The sequence below is a fragment of the Lepus europaeus genome, chromosome 2 (assembly GCF_033115175.1).
Source record: "Lepus europaeus isolate LE1 chromosome 2, mLepTim1.pri, whole genome shotgun sequence".
Classification (NCBI taxonomy): domain Eukaryota; kingdom Metazoa; phylum Chordata; class Mammalia; order Lagomorpha; family Leporidae; genus Lepus; species Lepus europaeus.
The window spans coordinates 147466102-147490627 of record NC_084828.1 but is presented as its reverse complement, the minus strand read 5'-3'; the positions used below and the strand labels follow the sequence as shown (position 1 = coordinate 147490627).

At 44.8% G+C, this 24526-nt stretch overlaps 1 protein-coding gene across 2 annotated transcripts in view; it reads right to left on the bottom strand.

Moving 5' to 3' along the window:
- The window catches only part of RYK (receptor like tyrosine kinase), a 101972-nt gene extending 77770 nt beyond the window's left edge, over positions 1–24202 (bottom strand). For both annotated transcript variants that reach the window (XM_062214558.1, XM_062214564.1), the window contains exon 1: positions 23968–24202. In XM_062214558.1, coding sequence (XP_062070542.1) covers positions 23968–24202 — 235 coding nt within the window. The remainder of the gene's footprint in view (positions 1–23967) is intronic.
- Positions 24203–24526: the final 324 nt, after the last annotated feature.

Below are 24526 nucleotides of genomic sequence, written 5' to 3'. Positions count from 1 at the left end.
AAAAAAAGACCAAGGACAGCCAGCCAAGGAATAAAAAGAGAGCATCTTGTCATTAGCATGTATTCCTGTTTTCTCTCTGCCACTCAGAATGAAAACACTCCAGCTACTCAATTAATTACCTAGGCTTACATTTCTCAATTTCTCACTGTCAACTCCAGTGAAGCAGGAATGCTGCTCTCTTCTTAGAAAGTATGACATTTGATCATAATTTTATTTTTAAACAACCAAATGCCAAGCTGAAGAACCAGTTATTCCTGTAAAACACCCGAGATCTATCATTCAAACATCATTCCTTCCTACACAATGTGAAGTTCAAACTGAATTCAAGGCCTGTGTTGTTCATGACTTGGCCTGTAGAGCTCTAACAATTCAGAGTTCTAACAATTCAGTTCAAATTTTTTTTCCAAATTAGTTTAAAAGTGAATTATTGGTTTCTTGGGTCTGCAAACATGTTGATTAGCGCCAACTCAGAAAGCCACCTCTATAAAAAGCGCCATGCTTAACAGCACTTAACAAAATATACAAGTATTTCAGGGAGTTGTCTACATGTCTGTCTTCCCATTATCTGGCCAACCAAAAGCAGCTCTGGTCTTAATTCTCTTTGTAGCCACTCAAATGTTAGATGCATGAACTGTTGGCTGTTGTTAAACATCAGCCACATCAAAAATGAGTTTTAAATAAAATGGTAATTTAAAGAGCATGAGAAACCCAAAAAAAGTGATGTTGTGAAGACAGAACTAAAACAGTTCAAGGTGCTGACTTCTCTTCCAGGCTTTGCTATTTAATAGCTGAGCGACCTTTGGCAATCAATTACTTAACCACTTTCTCTATTTTCTCATCAGTTTTCTCAACTATGAAACCAAGATGTTGTTTACAAGAGTGTGAATCAACAATAAAACTGAGAAAGCACTAAAGGTACTTTAGTACTGTCCACTCAGGGTCCTGTGAAGTAGCCAGATAGCTACTCCCAGCATCTCTGCCAACCCAGCCCTATGAATCAGCAAGGAGGCCCTATACACCCTCCCATTATCCCGAGAAGAATCTAGGGAGCACATCCTGGGCAGCTCAGCCTGCAGAGGCCCCAGGAAAACAGCCAGAAGACCTGCAGGCAGCCAGGAGACAGCCTCACTCACCATCTTTGAACATGGGCAGCGGCTACATAGCTCTGCCTTCCTCCTACAGCCTTCAGATCAGCCAGATGGCCCCATCCACACACCCTTGGCCCCAGAAAGCCATCAGGCAATCAGTTCTGAGCTGTTTAGCCCACAGAGTCCCATGAAAGCGGCCACATAGGATGCTCACCTACCCATGATGCTAGGAAGCAACTCAGCAGGCTTTCCTGAGGGGCTTGGGCCCCAGAGGCACCTGGGAAGCAAGCAGGCCACCCTGTCCACCTCCTGTGGCCTCAAGAAGCATTGAGCAGCCTGTTCTCGGAGGCATAACCAGAAGCAGACATTATTCAGCCCTGCCCACCCAGTCTCAGCCTTGGGAAGTCACTAGGCAGACCTTGCCGAGCAGGCTGATGTCTGAAAGCCCCATGTAGTTACTGTACACTCCCTGGACGCTGACTGACAGGTGCCCTGAGTGCACTGGTGCAGGCCAGCCTCTGCTTAGGCCTCAGTCACTGACAGGTATCCCACCTCACTAGCAGACACACCATGCCATAATCACCTGGGCCCACTGGGGTGGCCCTGCCCTCTTACAACCTGCAAAACCTGCTGGGCACCCCACAACCACAGCCAGACACACTGTGCCCAGATCGGGTAGTGAACCTGCCCTGCCTAAGGAGCTGCACCCCAACTGGTGATGCGATCCCATGACCCTTGCAGCGAGGCCACCAAGATACCTGCAGATATCATCAACACTGATCACAGCTAAAAAAGCTACACAGACACTACACCAAAGCATCCACATGGAACCAAAGTAAAGACAGCATATCCAACCAACACTCTAGGATGCAACAGCAGCGGACAGTCCTTTACCATGGAATGACCCTACTCAGTAGATGCACAAAAGTCAATGTAGGAACACAAAAAGCGTAACATGACTGCCAAGGAGAAACAGCAACTCTAGCAAAACAGACTGCAAAGAAACGGAAAGCAGTAAATTACCTATCAGAGAATTCAGAAGAATGATTTTAAGGAAATTTAATGATATTCAAAAGAATGCAAAAGACAATGAAATTAGGAAGACAACTCATGCTATGAATGAGAAATTCAGCAGAGATTCTGAAAAAAAAAATAATCAGAAACCTCAGCACTAAGGGCAAGTATTGTGGTACAGCGATTGAGCTGCCAACTGCGTTGTTTGCATCCCAGATCACAGCACCTGTTTGAGTCTCAGCTGCTCTACTCTGCATTCAACTTCCTGCTGATGGGCATCCTGGGAGGCAGCAGTTATGGCTCAAGTACTGGGCATTTAGGGAGTGAACCAATGGATGGAAGATTTCTGTTGCTCTGCCTTTCAAATAAACAATATTTTAAAAAGAAGACCTTAGAGCTAAAGAAATCAATAAATAAAATTTAAAATATAGTTAAGAGCCTAAACAACAAAATTTAGCAGGCAGAAGAAAGAACCTCTGAGGAGGTCTTTAAAAATAACCAAGTTGGATAAAAACAAAACAAAAACTAGAAAGAATGAAGAAAGCTTTCCAGACTTACAAGTACGTAACCCCATTAAGTGAAAAACATTTGCATTATAGGTGTTCCAGAGGGAGAAAAGGAAGGAAAAGCACAGAAAAACCTATTCAATGAAATACTTCCTGAAAACTTTCCAAATCTGGGAAAGCAATCCAGGTCCAGGAAGCCCAGAGGACCCCTAATAAATCTGACCAAAAGAGCATGCTCTCTGAAGCAGCTGACAGTCAATCAGTCAAAAAATGCAAACAGCAAGACAAAAGCATCACGTCATTTATAAGGGAACCCCCATTAGATTAAAGGCTGACTTCTTGGCAGATCTTCGAGCCAAGAGAGAATTGAATGAAATATGCAAAGTTCTGAAAGAAAAAAAAATAGCCAAGAAATTCCCAGCAAAGCTATCCTCAAGCAATGAAGGAGAAAAAGACTTCCCATGACAAGCTCGAAGTGAGGAGTTCATCTGCACGAGATCAGCCCTACAAGGAACATGCAAGGGAGCCCTCCATTCGAGGTGAAAGGATGATGACCACCAACATGAAACATGTGGAAGTGCAAATCTCAACAGTACAGCAGATACACAAAAGAGAATGAGAGACTCGAACTCATCAATATAGAAGACCATGAAGCCACAAAATTAAATAATGAGAAGAAAATCCAAGAATTAACAGAATGACAGGAGTACATTCTTACTGATCAATAATACCCTTGATTGTAAATTTATTAAATATCCCAGTTAAGACACAGATTGGATGGATAAACTAAAAACAAGACCCACGGATCTGATGCCTACAAAATACTCATTGTACCACTAAAGATTCACACAGACTGAAATGAAAGGGGTATTAAAAATATACCATGCAGCCGGTGCCTTGGCTCACTTGGCTAATCCTACGCCTGTGGTGCTGGCACCCCGGGTTCTAGTCCCGGTTGAGATGCCGGATTCTGTCCTGGTTGCTCCTCTTCTAGTCCAGCTCTCTGCTGTGGCCCGGGAAGGCAGTGGAGGATGGCCCAGGACTTCGGCCCTGTACCCACATGGGAGACCAGGAGGAAGCACCTGGCTCCTGGCTTCGGATCGGCACAGCACGCCGGCCACAGAACACCGGCCGTAGCAACCATTTGTGGGGTGAACCAACAGAAAAGGAAGGCCTTTCTCTCTGTCTCTTTCTCTAACTCTGCCTGTCCAGAAAAAAATAAATAAAAAATAAAAGTATACCATGCAATGGAAACCAAAAATGAGCAGGGATAGCTATACTTGTATCAAAAACTACAAAAAGACACAAAGAAGGTCAGTATGTAATGATAAAGAAATGAATTCAACAATAATAAATAATAATTATAAATATGTATACTCAATGCTGGAGCACCCAATTATATAAACCAAACATTATTTCTAAAGGAGAATTAGACTTTCAATACAGTAACAGTCAGGAACTTCAACACTCCACTTTCAATGGACAGATCATCCAGATCCCCAAAAAAAAATCAATAAAGAAATATCAGAATTAAGCTACAGTATAGATCAAATAGACTTAACAGTCATTACAAAACATTTCACCTAAAAGCTGCAGATACACACTCTTCTCATTAGCACATGGAATGTGCTCCAGGATACACCATGTTAGACCACAAAACAAGTCTCCACAAATTCAAGCAAACTGGCATCATAGCATACATCGTCTCTGATCACAATGAAATAACACTAGAAATCAACAGAAGGACCTTTAGGAAGTGTACAAATACAGAGAAATTAAACAACATTCTCTTTAACAATCAAGGAAGAAATCAGCAGAGAAATTTAAAAATTTCTTCAAATGAAAAGGAAAACACAACATACTCAAACCTGTGGGATACAGCAAAAGCAGTACTGAAAGAAGAATTTACAGCAGTAAATGCCTGTATCAAAACAACAGAAAGACTTCAAAAGACCTGCCTAACCACGCCACTCAAGAAAACTGAAAATAAGAGCAGGCACTATGGCACAGCAGGGTGAGTGGCTTAACAGGCTAATCCTCCGCCTTGCGGCGCCGGCACACCAGGTTCTAGTCCAGGTTGGGACGCCGGATTCTGTCCCAGTTGCCCCTCTTCCAGGCCAGCTCTCTGCTGTGGCCCGGGAGTGCAGTGGAGGATGGCCCAAGTGCTTGGGCCCTGCACCCGCATGGGAGACCAGGAGAAGCACCTGGCTCCTGGCTTCAGATCAGCGTGATGCGCCAGCCGCAGCGGCCATTGGAGGGTGAACCAACGGCAAAAAGGAAGACCTTTCTCTCTTTCTCTCTATCTACTCTGCCTGTCAAAAAAAAAAAAAAGAGGCTAAAAAATACAAAGATCAATGAAGAGTTTTCTTAAAAAAAAAAAATTGATAGACCTGAAGCTAGACTAACCATGAAACAGAGATAACATAAATAAATGAAATCAGAGATGAAAGGGGAGGCGTTACAACCATTCCATAGAAATAAAGAGAATCATTACAGACTACTGTGAACAACTATGCCCAACCAACTACAAAACCTAGAAGTGGATAAAGTTTCTGGACACATATGACCTACCACAGTGAACCACGAAGACTTAGAAAACACAAACAATAACAAGTAATGAGAATGACTCAGTAATAAAACGTTTCCCAATAAGGAAAAGCCCAGCACTGGATAGCTTCACTACTGAATTTTACCAAACTTCTCAAATTCTTCTCAAACTACTCCACAGTACTGAAAGTGAGGGAAACCCTTCTAAACTCATTCTATAAAGAAAGCCATTAACCTAATACAAAAATCAAACAAGAACCCAAGAAAAACAGGAAAACTACAGGCCAACATCCCTGGTGAACAGAGATACAAAACTTCTCAACAAAATACTTGCAAATCAAACCCAACAGCATATTAAAAAGATGATCCTTGTAAACCATAAGTGAGACTGATCCTAGGACTGCAAGGATAGTTCAACACATACAAATCATAAATGTAACACCTCACATAAACAGAATCAAAGGTGAAAACCCTATGATCAGCTTAAGAGATGCAGGGAAAAAAACTCAACAAAATTCAACATACCTTCATGATAAAATCTCTCAAAAAAAATCAGACATGGAAAAAATACACCTCAATATAATGAAGCCACAGCCTACATCATACTGAATGAGGAAAAGCTGAAACTGTTTCCTCAAAAACAGGAACAAGACAAAGACGTTCGTTTTCATTAGTCTTATTCAATATACTAGTGGAAGTCTTAGCCACAATAATTAGACAGGAGAAACAAAGGACATACAAAGAGGAAATTATCCATTTGCAGGCAATATGGTTTCACATATTGAAAAACCTAAAGTTACTACACCAAAAAAAAGTCAGAAATGATAAACAAATTCAGTGAAGTCACAAAACATAAAATCAACATATAAAAATCAGATCTCTTGTATACCAATAATGAAATTTCTGAGAAAAAATTAAGAAAGCAATGATATTCATAATCTTAAAAATTAAAATATAGGGGCTGGCATTGCAGAGCAGCAGGTTAACCTCCACATCCCATATGGGTACCAGTTTGTATCCTGGCTGCTTTATTTCCAATTCAGCTCCCCACTAATGCAAAACAGCAGAAAATGGTCAAGTTCTTGGGCCCCTGTCATGCATGTGGGAGACCCAGATGGCGTTCCAGGCACCTGGCATTTGGAAAGCAAAACATATGGATGATCTCTTTCTCGATCTTGCCCCTCCCTCCCTGCAACTCAGTGTTTCAAATAAATATTTTTAAAAATTAAAATATATAGGAATGCATTTAACCAAGGAACCAAATCTCTACAATTCAAACTACAAAACAGAGGAGGGCACTGTGGTGCAGCAGACTAACCCAATGGTTGGGACACCCACATCCATATCAGACTGCTGGGTTTGAATCCATGCTTCTGATCCAGCTCCCTGCTAATGTGCATGGGAGGCAGCAGACGGCCTAGGTACTTGGTTTCTTGCTACCCTTGTGGGAGATCCTGATGGAGTTCATGGCCCCTGGCTTTGGCCTGGCCTAGCCCTGGCTGTTGCAGGTAGGTAAACCAGTAGATCAAAGATCTCTTTCTCTATCTCCCCTCTCTGTGTCACTCTGCCTTTCAAATAAATAAATAAATACTTTTTAAAACTGAAAAGAACGAAAGAAACTGAAGCAGAAACAAAAAATGGAATGACTTTCCAAGTTTACAGATTAGAAGAATATTGTTAAAATGTCTGTATTACCCAAAGTGATCTACAGATTCAGCCCAATTCCCATCAAAACACCAATGTCATTCTTCACAAAACTAGAAAAAACAATCACAAAATTCACAAGGAAACACAGAATGCCTCAAACAGACGAAGCAATCCTGAGCAAGAACAAAGCTGGAGGCATTATAATACCTGACTTAACCACATACCAAAAAGCTACAAGCAAAATAGCAAGACCAGCACAACAGAAAAGAGAACCTAGAAATCCACATATTTACAGCTGATTTTTTTAAAAATGTATTTATTTATTTGAAAGACAGGGTTACAGAGAGGAGAGGCAGAGGCAGAGGCAGACAAAGGTGTTCCATCTGCTGGTTCACTCTCCAAACGGCTGCAATGGCTGGAGCTGCGCCGATCCGAAGCCAGGAGCTTCTTCAGGGTCTCCCAGGTGGGTGCAGGGACCCAAGGAATTGGGCCATCTTCTGTTTTCCCAGGCCACAGCAGAGAGCTGGATCAGAAGTGGAGACTTGACCCAACTCCTATATGAGATGCTGGCACTGCGGGGTCGGCTTCATCCGCTACATCACAGCACCTGCCCCCAGCTGACTGATTTTTGACAGAGGCAACAAGCGTATACATTGGAGAAAGAAAGTCTCTTCAGTATGTGATGTTGAGAAAAATAGAGTATCTGAGTGTGGAAGAAAGAAACCAGATCCCTGACTCTTACCATGTGCAAAACTCAACTCAAAGTGGTAGTGGTTCAAAGATTTATATGTAAGATGCAAAATACTGAAACTACTAGAAGAAAATATAGGGGAAACACTTCAAGACAATAGTTCGGGCAAAGATTTTTTTTGGATATGACCCAAAGCACAGGCGAAATGAAAGACAAAGAAAAAATGGACAAACAGGGATTACAACAAACCAAAAAGCAATACAGCAAAGAAAACAATAGAATGAACAGACAACCAACAGAATGGGAGAAAATGCCTGCAAACTATTCAGCTGACAAAGGATTAATTTCCAGAATACATAAGGAATTCAAACAACTCAATAGCAAATATATATATATATATATATGATTTTAAAATGTGTGAATGACTTGAACACTCTCAAAAGCAGACATACAAATGGCCAACACATACAGAAAAAAAAAAAATGCTCAACACCACTAATCACTAAATTCAAAATCACAATGAGAGATTATTTCACCCCAGTTGAAATAGCTGTTATCAAAAAGACCAAAGCAGTGCTGGCAAGGAGGCAGGTTAGGGGAATGTAAGAGAGCTATTATGGAAAACAGTATGGAGGTTCCTTGAAAAACTAGAACTACAACTACCATATGATCCAGCAGTCATTATTTAAGAACAAAAATCTATCATTTGCGGCACTACAGATAGAACTGGAGGACATTATGTTAAGTGAAATAAGCCAGGCATAGAACGACAAATAGCACAGCCTCTCACACGTGAAAACTAAGTTGATCTCCAAGCAGTAGAGAATAGTACAGTAGTTACCATGACTTAGGAGGGTGCAGGAGAGGGAGGGAAGGAGAAAGGATAGCTAAAGCACACAGGTGCAGCTGAACAGGAACAACTTCTAATGTTCCGTTCCACAGTAAGATACCTATGGCAGACAACAATTAATTAAAAACATAACTAATATAGAGGATTTTAAACATTCCCTATACAACAAATGATGTCTGAGGTGATAAGTCAATTACCATGATTTGCTCGTTATTCAAGACATAAAAGTACTGAAATGTCATGCTATCCCCATAAATATGCACAAATACTGCATGTCAAGTAAAAATATGTATATTAAAAATAAGGGAGGGGCTGGCCCCATGGCGCAGTGGATTAATCTTCCACCTGCGGCGCTGGCATCCCATATGGGCACCGGTTCTAGTCCCGGCTGCTCCTCTTCCAGTCCAGCTCTCTGCTATGGCCTGGGACAGCAGAAGATGGCCCAAATCCTTGGGCCCCTGCGCCCGCGTGGGAGACCCGGAGGAAGCTCCTGGCTCCTGGCTTCAAATCGGCACAGCTCCAGTTGCTGCAGCCATTTGGTGAGTGAACCAATGGAAGGAAGACCGACCTCTCTGTTTCTCCCTCTCACTGTCTGTAACTCTACCTCTCAAATAAATAAAAATCTTTATAAATACACTATTTTCCTTTTTATTTTTAAAAGAAAATATACAAATAAATAAAGTTGTAACAGATGGTAGTAAAGGCCCTCCTCAGCTGCCAAATTCCACCGTTCCATAATATGACCTACGTTTTCCAAATGCCAGCCAAAACCCTATCATTCTGATACCCTCCAGTTCTCATGTGCCAGTCAAAACTTTAAAACTCTATTTAGCCAAGATAATATAGCTTCTGGGGATAGTGGTATGTGATCCACTAATCAGAGAAAAACACTTAATATGTACTAACCCACAAAATAAACTTAAATTGATACTAAAAGAAAATAAAGAGTTCTTATTTCAGATGTTCCCACTTTATGGAATAAGGTAAAATTGGATAATGTTTTACTCATCAGAATCTGATAATGGAGCTACTATCATATTATAACTAGAAAATTAACTGAGACTTAATATTGAACTATAATAAGATAGGGAATTTAAAATGTTAAAACTGTAGGGAAGCAGTGTCCTTTCTTCATAATTTAAAAAAAAAAAAAAGGCACCTCTTTAATCTCCACAACCGTTCAAGCAATAATCTTGCAGATTTTGCAGATTAAGGAAGACAGTCCACGTCTCATTCTGTCCCATCTGGCCTCTTCCTCACGTATTCCTCCTCAACTTTAAAGGCTGTGATAGCAAGGGGTTGCTTACTTGTACAGAGAGCATCTGAGAAAAAGACACGAAGGATAACCAGCAGAAGACAGCATCACTGTGCCCCTCCACCCCTCCTCCAGGCTGCTTCCTCTCTTCCTGAGATCGGCCAACACTAAGAAAGGCGGGCAGGTCTTCCCTTTTGGTCCCAGGAGGTGGCTTGGCAAACAGCTACAGGATGACACGGCAGGGAATCCGGAACAAGGAGAAACCGAGCATCTGCAGTCGCTTCAGCATTTTCTAACAGCCCACTTAAAAGCAGTTCATTGGAATGGCTCCACGTCGCACTGCTTTAACAGACCAGGCCACAGGTACAAAGACCCAGGTAACTAAGTGAGACACCATTTCATAACTTAACTTTCTCTGTAATTCTGTGTTCCTGACAACTGAAACCCAAAGCTACCCAGCACAAAAGCTGTGCTCAGCTTTGCTTCACTAGTACCTGTGATAACACCACTTTTGGGAGGTGATGTATGGAATCAGGACAAAAATCTGGTCACGTGATCACAAATGGATGATTCAAAAGGATGCACTGCAAACACCACAGCAGGTGGTTAAGAACTTAGAAAGGGAGTCAGACACTATTAGCCTGGGTCAGGGAACAAGAATTCACATCCAGTGAATACATGTCATCTAAGAAAAATTCCCCAAAGCCGTGATTTGTACCATTACTGCAGAGATGTTTAAATCCTATCCAACGACAGTAAATTAAGGAAGCATAACCCAGAATCGCCAACCCTACAACATAAAATATGAAACATGCTCTGTCATAGTGCCAGAATGTTCCAATATCTGATAGGATACTCTAGGAAATAATTTGTCATTGGCCCCTTTCCCTTTGAAAACAAGAAAATTATCTGACCAGCCCTCTAATGGAGATAATTTACACACAGTCTGACAACATCACTCAACTTCTTTCACAATCACCTCCCAACAGGAGCACCCTCCCTACCTCACTCGGCCTTACAGGCCATTAGCAACCTAGAGTTGGCTATCATGTGCAGGGGCTCAGAGCAGAAAAGGGAACTCATTACATCCCTCCTCTCTGCTACTGACAGTCTACACTGTAAAGTGATATCTTCAGAGTTCAATTCCAAAGCTACCTGTATTCTCTCGGGCAGATCATTTAGCTCTCTGCTTGAGAGTTAGGATCTTTATTTGTTATTCACCAAAATGCATACCAAGCCCTGAAATCAGATTCTATACACACTCAGCAACTGTCCAATGAGTAAATGAATAAATGTTGCTACTAGAGGAAATCAGTCAACCAAATGATATCTGTGACAGCGTCTACGTGACTCAATTAAGGAATGCCTAAAACCCAGAAAAGCATTACCTTGGGTGCATCTGCAAGGGTATTTCCAAATGAGCTTAGCATGTTGAGTTCAAGCAGACTAGGTGGGAAGACTCCACCTCACTGCGGGTGGGGCAGCCATAAAGGGGCTGGGGGTATTGACAGACTAAATACAGAAGGCAATCTGGTCTTTGTCTGAAAGAGGTGGAACACACTTGACTCCTGCCTCGGATGTCAGCTGCTGGCCTCTGGACTCCAGGATTCACAACCATGGCCTTCTTGCCAGCACTCTGGCTTCTGGCCTCAAACTGAGGCTCCCCTGGTACTAAGCCTTTGGATCTGGACTGAGCCACACTACCAGCATCCCAGGGTCTCTGGCCGGCAGAAGACCAGTTGCAGGAGTTTTCAACTGTCATAACTGTGGGAACCAATTTCCCTAAAAATTCCTCTTTGTGTACACACACACCCATCCTATCCTGTTTCTCTAAAGAATCTTAATACAATATCTAAACAATCTAACATCTTGGGTTTTTGTTTTTAATGCAAAAACATTCAAATCTCCCTACCACTGACTAAATTGTTTTGAGGATTATGTAACACTTTCATATAAATGACAGTATCTGTGCTAAATGCTATCCTGTTGTATGCTGACAAGCATCCCATCTTACATAAGGAAATTAACAATTTAAAACATGCCTACCCATATGTAACAGAGGAGATGGAATTAAAACTCAAATAGATGAATTCCAAGTCCAACACTCTCCCACTCCATGTTCTCTACTGTACACCCACAAATGTGTACCCAAATGCACATATATACAAACCTTAAACACTTTCTGAAATTGGAATAAGTTCTCTAAGGAGTTAAACAACTTTCGAGAAGATGTAAACAATAAAAATACAGTCCTCAGTCATTTCTACTTCTGTACAAGATCAAATAAAAGGACCAATTTAACCCTCTCCTGTGAAACAACCAACACCAGTTAAGACACCAAATATCAAATAACCAATGATCCCCAAGAGGGGGGAATCTGAATCAGGTGAGTTCCACAACTGCAGCACAAAGACGGGAACTGAGAAGCCAAGGCTGAAAGTCCAGAAAGATGAACAGCAGGAAGGAGAGAGCTGAACAGCGAAACTGAAGATCTGTGGAGGGCTGCCCTCCAGTATTCAGCTGAGTGTCCAGAGCACGCATATAAAGAAACTACACTGGCCGGCGCTGTGGCTTAACAGGCTAATCCTCCGCCTTGCAGCGCCGGCACACCAGGTTCTAGTCCCGGTTGGGGCGCCGGATTCTGTCCCGGTTGCCCCTCTTCCAGGCCAGCTCTCTGCTATGGCCCGGGAGTGCAGAGGAGGATGGCCCAAGTGCTTGGGCCCTGCACCCGCATGGGAGACCAGGAGAAGCACCTGGCTCCTGGCTTCGGATCAGCGCAATGCGCCGGCCGCAGCAGCCATTGGAGGGTGAACCAACGGCAAAAAGGAAGACCTTTCTCTCTGTCTCTCTTTCTCACTATCCACTCTGCCTGTCAAAAAAAAAAAAAAAAGAAACTACACAAGGGCAGAGAAAAGATAAAAGGAAACCTAGTACTTAAACAGAATCTGTGTAAGTAGTATTGTATAACCTAGTACTGACACAGAACCTGGACCATCACACATTCCTACTAGCCAGAGCAGATGATCTCATGCTTCTTAGTTCATCGGGGAGAGTACACAGAGAATACTTAACTCAGCAGTGGAGAGTAACTAGTCCTACTCTGAGCTCTGCTCCTGCCCAATCCAACAAGTTTTAAAAGAACCAAATGTGTTTAAGTAACTGCAGTCCATATCAAAACCTAGAATATTTTTCTAATACAAAAATACTCAGCATACAGAAAGGTAAACTTCACAATGCCTGCTACGCAGTCCAAAATTGTCACGCATGCAAAGAAACAAGAAATACAGAGATGGATAAATAAGTCAACTGACAGCAACCCAGAATAAGAACAGACAAGGACATAACTATTACAACTGCATTCTACATGTTCAAAAAGTTAAGAAACATGTAAGTTTTTTTAATCTCAAATGAATTTCTACAGATGAAAACTACAATTACAAGATGAAAAACATACTGCATCTGACTAATAGCAGTTTACATATTTCAGAAAAAGTATATATTAGAAGTTGTATTTCCCAGCTTTTAATTATTGGAAAAGGTTTTTGCCAGACACACTTTTGAATACTTCACATTCTTCAACCATGTGTGGGCCAACAGTCTACAGAGAGTTTGCTAAGTGTCAAACCATGAGGTAGCCTTGTTGTAGCAGGATAGACACAGAATGTGACAGGTACAATAAGATAAGTTTGCACAGGGCATGGAATTACAGAAGCCAACATGGCTGGCACCTTATCAGAGAGGAGGGTACCATGAAAAAGAGACTTGAGAAAATTAGGCAACTTCTAAGAAAGCAGTCTATCAAAAACTTCCATTGGTAAGCTTAAGTTCAATCCAATTTCCCTTTTGGATAATAACTTAGCAAGCAATGGCAAATGATCAAGAGAATGATAACCCCAATAAGGCATAAGGTAGTGCATGAAAAAAATAAAAGTATAATTAATTAATTTACTAATTCATTCAATTTCACTGAACATCTACTACAGGTTATGTATTGTTTTAGGTAACAGAGTCTACTCAAACAACTTTCTAGGACTGCTGTTATGGCACAGCAGGTTAAACCACAGCCTACAATACCACCACCCTATATTGGAGTGCCAATTTGAGTCCCAGCTATTTCACTTCTGATTCAGCTCCCTGCTAATGCTCCGAGGAAGGCAGTGGAAGATGGCCCAATTACCTGGGCCCCTGCCATCCACATGGGAGACCAGGATGAAGCTCCTGGCTTCAGCCTGGACTAAAGTTGGCCATTGCAGACATCTGGAAAGTGAACCAGCAGATGGAAAACCTCAATCTGTGTGTGTGTGTGTGTGTGTCTGCCTTTCAAATAAATTTTTAAAATCTTTTCAAAATTTTTTGAAAGAGAAAAAGCACATTAATTTCAAATACAGGGAGGAGCATTTACAAATATAAAGGCCTCCTCCCTGGGATACCTTTTGGGGTGATAAACTTCTAGGTGATACTGTGATGGATACAGGACTCTACTGCATTTGTCAAAAACCCATATAACTTTATAATAATGTGAATCTTAAAATGTATGCAAATTTTCAAAAATTTACATGGGAGGCCAGGGGATCCCAAGATACAACACCAAATATGACCAAGATCTCAGTTTTCATGGGGCTCAGATGTAGCTACAAACTTTCACAGAGTCCCTGCAAAGTTCCAAAAACATAAAAAGCCCTGGCACAGTGTACAAAACTCAGGATGTTTGGGTATCCACGCATGAGTCCAGGAAAAGTTTTCTTTTCCTGAAGTTTTCACAAAAATAAAACAAAACAAAACGCTGAGAACCACTGATGTTTCTCCTTGCCAGCAATTCCCTAACTGAAAAGAGAGCCACCATTGCTCTTAACCCAAGTATCTCACCCAGCATAGCTCTGCCCTACAAAAACTATGCAGCCATGACCATAAGCAAAGAGTACGAGCAGAAATTTCACAACTGTTAAGGAAAGCTGTGACATACACAAACACACACACACACAACTCAGAAAGATGGCAAATTATGTCCATTTCCTTCACTGTATTATCTTTTTATCATGCCATATTTTATTTAATCTAAAGTACATCATTAAGAAAAAACTGTCAAATTATGATTCCAGTTTCAAAGGTAATCAAATGTGAAAAAACTTATAGTTTTTTCTTATAGTCAATTAAGCACAGCATTCCAAAGGTTCATTTAGCTGAGTCCCATCTCAGATCAAAGTAGCAAAAATACTACTCAGGGCAGGTGTAGGAATACGTATTCAGTTTAAGCTTCTCAGATGACACTGGTTATAGACTTAAGTAAATAGCTAATCTTCAGAGGCAGAACAGCAGAAAAGGAAAAATTCTGGAATCACATAGCCCTATACATCTCTGCAACCTCTAGCAAATTCTGAAATTTACCAGTCTCAGCTTTATCTGTTAAAAAAAAAAAAAGTCAATGCTACCTACTTCCTAAGATTGATAAAATAAAACAGAACACACTGAAATACATGGCATGGAGCAAGATGTTAGGTCTCCTGGCTACAGGTGATCCCTATTTAGACGTTCTCTCTATTCCAGCTTAAAATATTAGGTAAGGACAAGAATGAGACCAATGACATTCACTCAGTACTGTCATTGTTAGGCACAGCAAAACAATCATTCAATAAATGTTTTATTATATAATTCATCAGTATAGACACATTTGAGCACATAACATTTTTAAGAGATCCTATATAAATGAAAACATTTATACTAGAAAATATTGTATTTGATTTTCATGAATAAGGACAACACAAAAGCATACTTCTAATGGAATTTCAGAATAGTCCATGGTTTTGCTTCATGCGGCTTCTGTTTTCAGGATGCGTAACTGGCAAGACTTTTTCAGAACATTGACAAAACTGCACCAAAACCCCAAAAGCAATGCTGCGGAACTTCCAAATTCAGGGTGCTTGAATAAATACACACATTTCATTTGTTCCTAAAGTTAGCCTTAAAACCCAAACATCATTTTAGGCAGCACCTACAGAACTCACTTGCCAACTCAGGATGTGACTCATAGGGGACAGGTTTAGCCATAATTGGTTAGAACTCTCCCACATGTGTAGCATTAAAAAAAAAAAAAAAAAAAAAAAAACCTCAAACCCACAATTGCACAATGTCTCAGGCTTGCTCTCCCAATGAAGAACAGATGCGTTCAAATTAATGCTGTGTCAATACCACCAACCCTACCCAAAATGCCTAGGGGTTAAGGTTTCGCTGCAGGCTGCTAACCCACCTCCACCAAACCCCAACGCCTCAGGATCTGGGCCCTGTGCAGGTAGCGCCAGTCCCATCCGCAGAGAGGGACTGCGCTTCATCACCCCACCCCACCCCACCCCCCGCGCCTGGCTCATCTAAGGCTTTTTCTCCCTTTGGTTCAGCTGGGACTCGGATTCCTTTGTGATGCCTCCTATGTCCTTAGCCCTCCAGACTTCCACTAAGCCTTCTTCAAACTCTGCAAATTCCTCACAAGTCAGCTTTGCCCTACTTGATCTCTTCTATCAAGGCAAGGCCGGCTCCCAAGGCCCAGGTACAGCTTCTGTTTCCCTGCCGACCTTCTCCACTGGAGCTGAAGTGTTCTCTACAACCCAGTCCTTCTCTGAACTCTGCAACAGTCCCTGACCCTGAAGAGAATCCAAGCTCAACCCACCGCCTAGCTTCATATTCTGTCACTCCCTGGTTTCGCTAATTTTCCCCCTGTAGCCACATTGGCTCTTTCCTATTCCGTGATTTCACACACTCTGCGCTCGCATTTCTGTGCCCCTGCTCGTGCTGTGTTCTCCGGCCCACATGAGCTGCTCTCTTTTCTGCCCATCAAACGCATCCTTCAGGAGTGCATGTTTGGCACAGTAGTGAAGGCACTGCTTGGGAGGCCTGCATCCAATACTGGCGTGGCCGGGTTCTAGTCCTTGCTCCACTTCTGATTCCAGCTGCCTGCTACTGAGACCCTGCCACCCACATGGGAAACCCAGATTGAGTTCTGGGCTCCTGGCTTCAGCCTGGTGCAGCTCCAACTGCTGATGGCATTCAGGGAGTGAGCCAGCAGATGAAAGATGTCACTCATTCTCTGTTCCTTTCAAATGAAAGGTTAATTAATTTTTCAAAAGCTCATCCTTTAAGATAAGGCTCAAACGTTTTCTAGAATACCTTTCCTAAACTCTAAGCTTATCTCCCCTTCTTCAAAGGTAATCCTGCTTAAGATAACTTACTTCTATCAATCACAGTCAAAAGGAATCACTGCTGGGGCTGACACTGTGACACAGCAGGTTGAGCAGCTGCCTGCAAATGCCAGCATCCCTTATGAACACCAGTTGGAGTCCTGGCTGCTCCACTTCTGACCAATCCCCTACAATGTGCCTGGGAAAGCAGTGGAAGATGGTCCAAATACCTGAGCCCCTGCCACGCATGAGGGAAAACCAGATGAATCTCCTGGCTTTAGCCTGGCCAGCCCTGGTGATTGCAATCATTTGTGGAGCAGCCATTTGCAGAGTACCTAGAAGATGGAAGACATATTTCTGTCTCCATCTCTTTTTTCTGCCTCTACCTCTCTCTCTCCCTCCCTCCCTGCAACTCTGCCTTTCAAATAAGATGAATCTTAAAAAAAAAAAAAACTAATCACTCCTATAACTTACATATGTCAGCAACAGAACTCTTATCTCAAAGTTAACAGTCCTGGATACAGCAGTCTCTCCTACAAAACTCTCAGTTCCTCAAGCAAAGAAATCTAACAATTTGGAATCACCATTTTCTTCCACAATTTATGATACTTGGTTGGGCTTCAAAAAACTCTTTTGGACAGCTGTGGGGAGCAATGACCTCAACTGGTGTCAAACTTATTTACATCTCTGTAAAGTCAGATCAACTCTCCCAGTAGGTATTTATTTTAAAAGGAGAGACCAGATATCCAAAATGAACTTCTAATGGGTGGCGGACCAAGTCTATTCTCTCTGACTCTTCACCACCTCCACTACTGCCAGGAGCAATTTATGCCACACCATCCCACCGTACTTTATTCCTAAACCTCTGGCACTGCCCAGCCAGAATGGAGCTCAGCACTTCAATGCTGCCTATTAGAAAACACGGGAGGATGCAGGTAACAGTCAGGACCAAGAAGCACGCGTGGCAGCAGCCTTGCAGATTCCACGCCCTGAACAGTGCGGCGGAGCTGACAAAGAGGCTGTATGCATTCCAGACTCCGGCAGAACTGAGTCAAGACCCAGCCTCTACTCATGGAGCTTGGAGCCCTGAATCGGAGTCCTCAGCCGTAAAATGGGGAAATGGATGCCTGCGCTGCAACCTGTTAAGAACGGGAGCTGAGAGCAACAAAGCAGGACCGAGGGACGCGGGATGGCCGCACAGAGATTCAAAGCTCCTAAAGCTCCGGGAATCCTCAGAACGGACAGACTTCCTTCAGCGCTGTCTGCTCTACCACCAAGAAACTGGGCTACCAACATACCTGCTTCAAGTCTTTCCTCACTGCTGTGGTCTGAATCTGAATCCCCTCCCCCATCAAATGTAGTCCTGAAAGGGATGGCATGAGCAGGTGGGGCCCTGGGAGAGGTCTAAGGTCTAAGGGCAGACCCCTCAGGAATGGGATCAGTGCCTTCACAAACAGCTGTTCGTGCCTACCATGTGAGAACAAGGCAAGACAGCGCTGCACTGTCTATGGACCAGCAAGCAGCCCTCACCAGAGCCTGGACCTCGGACTTCCCAGCCTCCAGAGCCACGAGACATAGACTGTTGTTCACAAGTTGCCTGGTCTATGCTATTTTGTTACAGCAGCCTGACAAATTAAGTCCCTTGCTTTGGTCTCAGTTTGGTTTGAGTGTGTCCCCCCAAAGACTCACAGGCTGGGAGCTTGGTCCCCAGCGTGGTGATCATGACAGGAGGCAGCACCTTTAAGGGGTGGAGCCTTGTAGGGGTGGGTGAAGTCACTGGAGGGATTGCCGTGGTTCTCACAAGTTCCGTTAGAAAGACGGAGCCTGACCTCTGAACTGTTCCCTGGCTTCCTGTCTCGCATGTACTCTCTCCCTCTGGCAAGTGTCAGGATGCCATCTGCCATGACGCCCTCATCACACCAGCCAAAGACATCACTATGCCCTTGACCCTCCAGAGCAGTCCGCTCCTTTAAAGCACCCAGCTTCGGGGATTTTGTGACGTTAACAGCAGACAGACTAATACAATACCCACCTACAACATGGAAGTATCAGTATATACCTAACACAGGGATTGCTTTCGTGCCTGACACAGGCAAAAGACTACCACACACCAGGAGAGTGTTGTCAACAGCAGAGTGAGCTGCTAGTCTTCTGCACATCGTGCTTACAAAAACCTGCCACACGTTATCCTCAGTAGGTAAGCCCAATCCTAACTGACGCTTACACTCCACGAAATGACCAGGGCCTTGATCCCTGTTCCCAACCCAAACTCTTCTAAAAGGACAGGAAAGAACCACAAAGACATTAAACCATTAGGACAAACAGACAGCAAAAGACAACAACAGAACATACAATTCAACACACTCCTGCACGATGGGAAGCAGCTGAAGGAGAGGTCACTGCCCCTCAGGACCCCTGAGAGGCTCCGCCCTGCAGGCACCAAGGAGGTACCGAAGGCTGACCCGAGTCTCAGACTGACAAGGAGAGAGCCCCGAGTCGCTATTCAAGGAGACCCCACGGTTCTTTCTGAAGAAACTGAATCACACAGGCAGGAGAACTGTAGCTAGGAGACGTCAAAGCTTACAGCCTGGGGGCTGCCATTGTGGCCCAGAGGGTCAAGCTTTGCTGCTTGCTACACCAGGATTCCACATCGGGGCACTGGTGCCAATCCCAGCTGCTCTGCTTCTGATCCAGCTCACTGCTAATGCGCCTGGGAAGGCAGTGGATGAGAGTACAAGTGCTTGGGCCCTGTCACCTAGGTGGGAGATCAGAATGGAGTTCCTGGCTTCCTGTTTTGATCTGACCCAGTCCTGGATGTTGCAGTCATTTGGGGAGTGAACTAGTACGTGGAAGACCTTTTTCTCTATATTTCTACCTTTTCATCACTTGGCCTTTCAAACAACAAAAAAAATTAAAGTGTTGAACACAAAATTAAGAAACTCTGCCCCTCAGTGCTGTGGCACAGTGGGTTAACGCCCTGGCCTAAAGCACCAGCATGCCATATGGTCGCCAGTTCGAAACCCGGCTGCTCTTCTGATCCAGCTCTCTGCTATGGCCTGGGAAAGCAGCAGAAGATGGCCCAGGTCCTTGGGCCCCTGTACCTGTGTGGGAGACCCGGAAGAAGCTCCTGGCTTCCAATCGGTGCATCTCCGGGCATTGCGGCTAGTTGGGGAGTAAACCAGCAGATGGAAGACATCTCTCTCTCTCTCTCTCTCTCTCTCTCTCTGCCTCTCCTCTCTCTGTGTAACTCTTTCAAATAAATAAATAAAAAATCTTAAAAAGAAAAAAAAAAACACAAAACTCTGCCCCTGCCCATTCATTCCAAAGCAAAATTATAAATAAAAGACAAAATAAGACAATCTGAAGTTCAATTCTAGGAGATTCAATTCTAAGAGAACAGAACTTTTTGGAAAGAAAAAATAGAAAAATGAAGGGTAGATGTTATAAAGGAAGTAACAGGGGCCAGCACTGTGGCGCAGCGGGTTAAAGCCCTGGCCTGAAGCGCCGACATCCCGTTTGCTCCTCTTCTGATCTAGCTCTCTGCTATGACCTGGGATAGCAGTAGAAGATGGTCCAGGTCCTTGGGCCCCTGTACCCGCGTGGGTGAGCCAGAAGGGGCTCCTGGCTCCTGGCTTCGGATCAGCATAGCTCCGGCCCTTTCAGCCATCTGGGGAATGAACCAGTGAATGGAAGACCTCTCTCTCTGTAACTCTGTCTTTCAAATAAATAAATTTTTAAAAAAATAGAGAAAGTAACAGATATTTCTGAAGACTGAATGATATGAGTCTCCAGATTAAAAGGCCCACTAAGATAACACAAAAAAGAAACAAACCACACAGAAGGTTATAAAACTTGAGAATGCCAAACAAAAAGACCCTGAGATTTAAAAAACAAGGGAAAATAAAAGAAATCAGTATAACTTTGGAATTTTTATCGCAAGCTGTCAGTGTGAAAATGTCACTGAAACTGCCAAGAGGAATCTTTTCAATCAAATATTCTAATTCAGCCACACCACCTGGAAAGAGACTAGGACAGACGCCTTGAACATGCAAGGTGGTGAACAACGGATCTCCCATGTGCTCCTCCTTAGGAAGCCACTGAGGATGTACACATCTAAATGGAGCAAGCTAAAGAAAAGGCAGGCAGGAGAAAGGGGTGGAAGTCCCAGGAAAAGCAGTCCTACTGTGCGTACAGAACAGGGAGCTCCAGAGGGAGGAGTGTCAAGATGAAATTCGTGGGATGGAGAGAGGACTGAGAGAGGACTTGGAGCGCTACCTGGGAAAAACATCAAACGGCACGTAATATATTTCTCTGAGTACCGGAGGAAATGCAGACATAAACACATAGAAAACTCATCAAAAAGTTGGAAGCACTTATTTTCTCTGGGAGAAATAAAAACATACAAGAAATACATCACCAACTCAAAAGGGAGCAAAACAGGTACACATGACATAAAACTGACGGCTGGGCTTACTTTTTAAAAAAAAAAAAGATTTATTTATTTATTTGAAAGACAGAGTGATGGGGGAGGGGGACATGCAGCAGGGGAGGAGGAAAAGAGGAAGTGAGAGAGGGGGGGGGGGGGAGGAGGAGCGAGAAAGAGAGGGAGGGAGGGAGAGAGAATCTTCCATCTGCTGGTTCACTTCCCAAATTGCCACAACAGCTGAGGCTGGGCCAAGCCAAAGCCAGGAACTCCATCTGGGTCTCCCACAAGCACTTGGGCCATCGTCTGCTGTCTTTAGGGTGCACACTAGGAGGGAGCTAGATCAGAAGCATGCAATAGCCACATTGAACCAGGCGTTATGATACACAATGCCAGTGTCCCAAGTACCAACCTACCCCCACTGCTGCGCCACAACACCAGCCCCACTGCTGGTTTCATTACAAAAAATACTTAAAGAGTTTAAAGGAAAAATGGGATAAGCACCCAGTTATGATAAGATGTCAAATGCTTATTCTACACTGATTTCAGAAACACAAAATGTAAAACTCAAGGGAAAAAAAAGAAACACACAAGACCTAGGTGAAGTCGAAGTAGCTATCCACAGAGCTTGGAGAGTCAAAACCTGAAAGCAGGAGTTTGTTTTTGTTCTAAGTCTTTCAGCTCTGTTTTATTCTTTAAAAACTGCGCATGTATGAAATGGATTAAAACAACTTACTCTCAAATCAAAGGCAGTTAGCTCAACCTATCACTATCAACTTCATTCATAAGATTCTCACATGCAACTCTATAAAATATCACAAAATAATGTTAGTTTCCCATACCAGATTTCCCATATCACAATGATTGAAAAATATGGTGCACAAGTACTATTTCAAGTAGTCTTAAAACACCATGACAGCTTCCATGGAAAAATGCATTCTGCCAACCCAGGCTGCCTGGTACACAGCTTAGCACCTCATCTCTCCACCTAGGGGGAGCCAAGGAGTACTTTACAGATAAAAGGAATAGGGGAGAAGGGAAGGGGTAAAAATGGAGGACCCGGCCCCGTGGGTCACAGGTTAACTGAATCTGAAATACAGCAAACGCTGCTGGAGGTCCCCCTCCCCTAGGGGCAGAGCCCAGTCTTGGAGCTCAAGCCCCTCTGCCCACACAGTCCACTTCCCCGGCATACACTGGATGCGCATCAACCAGGAGCTTCCTCTGCCACAAATATCCCTAAGAAAACTGACTCCCTTTGAATAAGGGAACAAACACATCACCTCAAGCACTAGTTAGCAATGATTTCCTTTCCTCCGTGCCATAATCAAACTTCTATATATACAATATCTTCTTTTCATTCAATGAAACTTTGTCTGCAGCCAATGTCACCATCTCATTCAAAAAAAAAAAAAAAATGAAAGAAAGAAAGAAAACTATGAACTCTGTTACCCTGAGCAAATTACATAAAGACTCACCTTTCTCACCTCTAAAATGGGGACAAAGACATAGACCTCACTGGTTCGCAAGAAAGTTTGAGGAAACAGCACGTATAAAGTGCGCAGGGGCAGGTTTACACGGGCACTCTGTCAACATCAGTCCCTGGTTGTCCTCTGTCCCTTCCCTCCACCCTTGACCAGGAAAGATGAAACACACATAAACAATGTCACAAATTCTGCACGTTCTTTCCATCTTGACCAAGGCATGCATAACACATGAATATTTTCTAATGTGATGTGAGTTGATTTACAAACATTCGCTATTTTTCCTAAGCCTAAATCTTATGTTCCAAGCACTGAGCCAATCCATGGGTTAAATTGGGCTAAACTACATTCAGCGAATTCGGCTAGACTAAAAGGAGGATTAAGAAAGGCACGAGGCTACAAAAACACAGACGACTTCTTTGGCTAAAACGTCTCAACATAAACGTCTCAACAGCCTGCCGCATGCAATTCCATTTCTCAGCAGACCTCAAGAAAATCCTGCAACTTAAAAAAGAATAAATTAAAGCGATAGGCAATGGGTGGTGAAGCGAGTTAACTTTCTTCCCTTAGAGCACGCCACAAGACCAAATAAAGGGACTGTGTTAACACACAAAAGAAAGGGGCGTCCAGAAAGCAACAAAGCTGTCGTGAAGGTGACCCAAGGCCAAGTTCTCCGTTCTCTCCAAGGTGTTTACAGGAAGCAGCCACATCCTAGACGAGCAGCGAGAAGGGGCTCAGAGGTCGGCTACCTGGGGAATCACCCAGTATCTTTAAAGTGCGCCCAGGAGCTGCCACCAACGTCCCCTGGCTCTCACGCTTTGCTGAGAGCATGCAACCTGAAAGTACGAGCGACCGGAGCGTGGCCTACCCCGCATCTAAACCACAACCCAGGACCTGCGTGAATTCTCAGGCATCCTCCATCCAGGGCCCCAGAGCATGACAGGCACGGGGAAGGTCAAAGAAACTTCGCGCGGCCGGGGGCAAAGTTGCACCGAGAGCACGGCAGAGGGCGGAGGGGATGGCACCGGCAGGATCCGGGTCTCTGGCGGAGGCCGAGGGTCCCCACAGTGGCGGGGCAGCCAGGGCGAAGAGGGGAGGCCCCGAGACCGACCCGGGGCGGGGGCCGGGCAGGGGCCACACCTCCCGGCCAGCACGGCAGGCAGGCGGAGGCCGGGGCCGCCGGGGCGAACCGGGCGCCAGGAGCGGGCGGCGAGCGCTGGGGGCGGGGAGGGCAGGCGCCCGCGGTCCACGCCGCGCGGACCGAGCCGCCGGCAGCCGGAAGCGGCCCGGGCCACTCACCGATCAGCCGGCGCACCTCGTCCTCGCTCAGGTAGAGGCTCACGCTGGGCCCCGCGGCCGCTGGCTGCAGGGCCGGGGGCCGCGGGGCCGGGGCGGCGGCGGCGCCGGGAGCGGGCAGCAGCGACAGCAGCGCGAGCAGGAGCAGCGGCGGCGGCGGCGGCGGCGCAGCCCTCAGGCCGCGGGCCCCGGGGAGGCAGCCCCGGCCTGGCCGCCCCGGCCGCGCCGCCCCGCGCATGGCCAGCGCCGCCGCCGCCGCCGAGGAGGAGCGTCGGCCGGCCGCCGCGCCGCCGCCCACCCCCGGCCCCGAGCCGCTCACAGCCCCGAGCCGGGGGCGGCCGCCCAGCTCATCGCGCCGCTGGCCCGTGGCAGCCAGCCGCCGCTTCAGACCGCCGGAGCGCGCCGCCGCCGCCGCCGCCGCCGCCTTCCCGGCGGCATCGTCCACGGCGGGGACTGCCCGCGGAGGCGCGCCCGTGCGCGCCGCCGCCGCCCCGGGGCCGCGCACGCACGCGCCGCCCGCTCCCTACGGGCCGCATCCGAGCTGTGAGCGCCTGCATTTGGA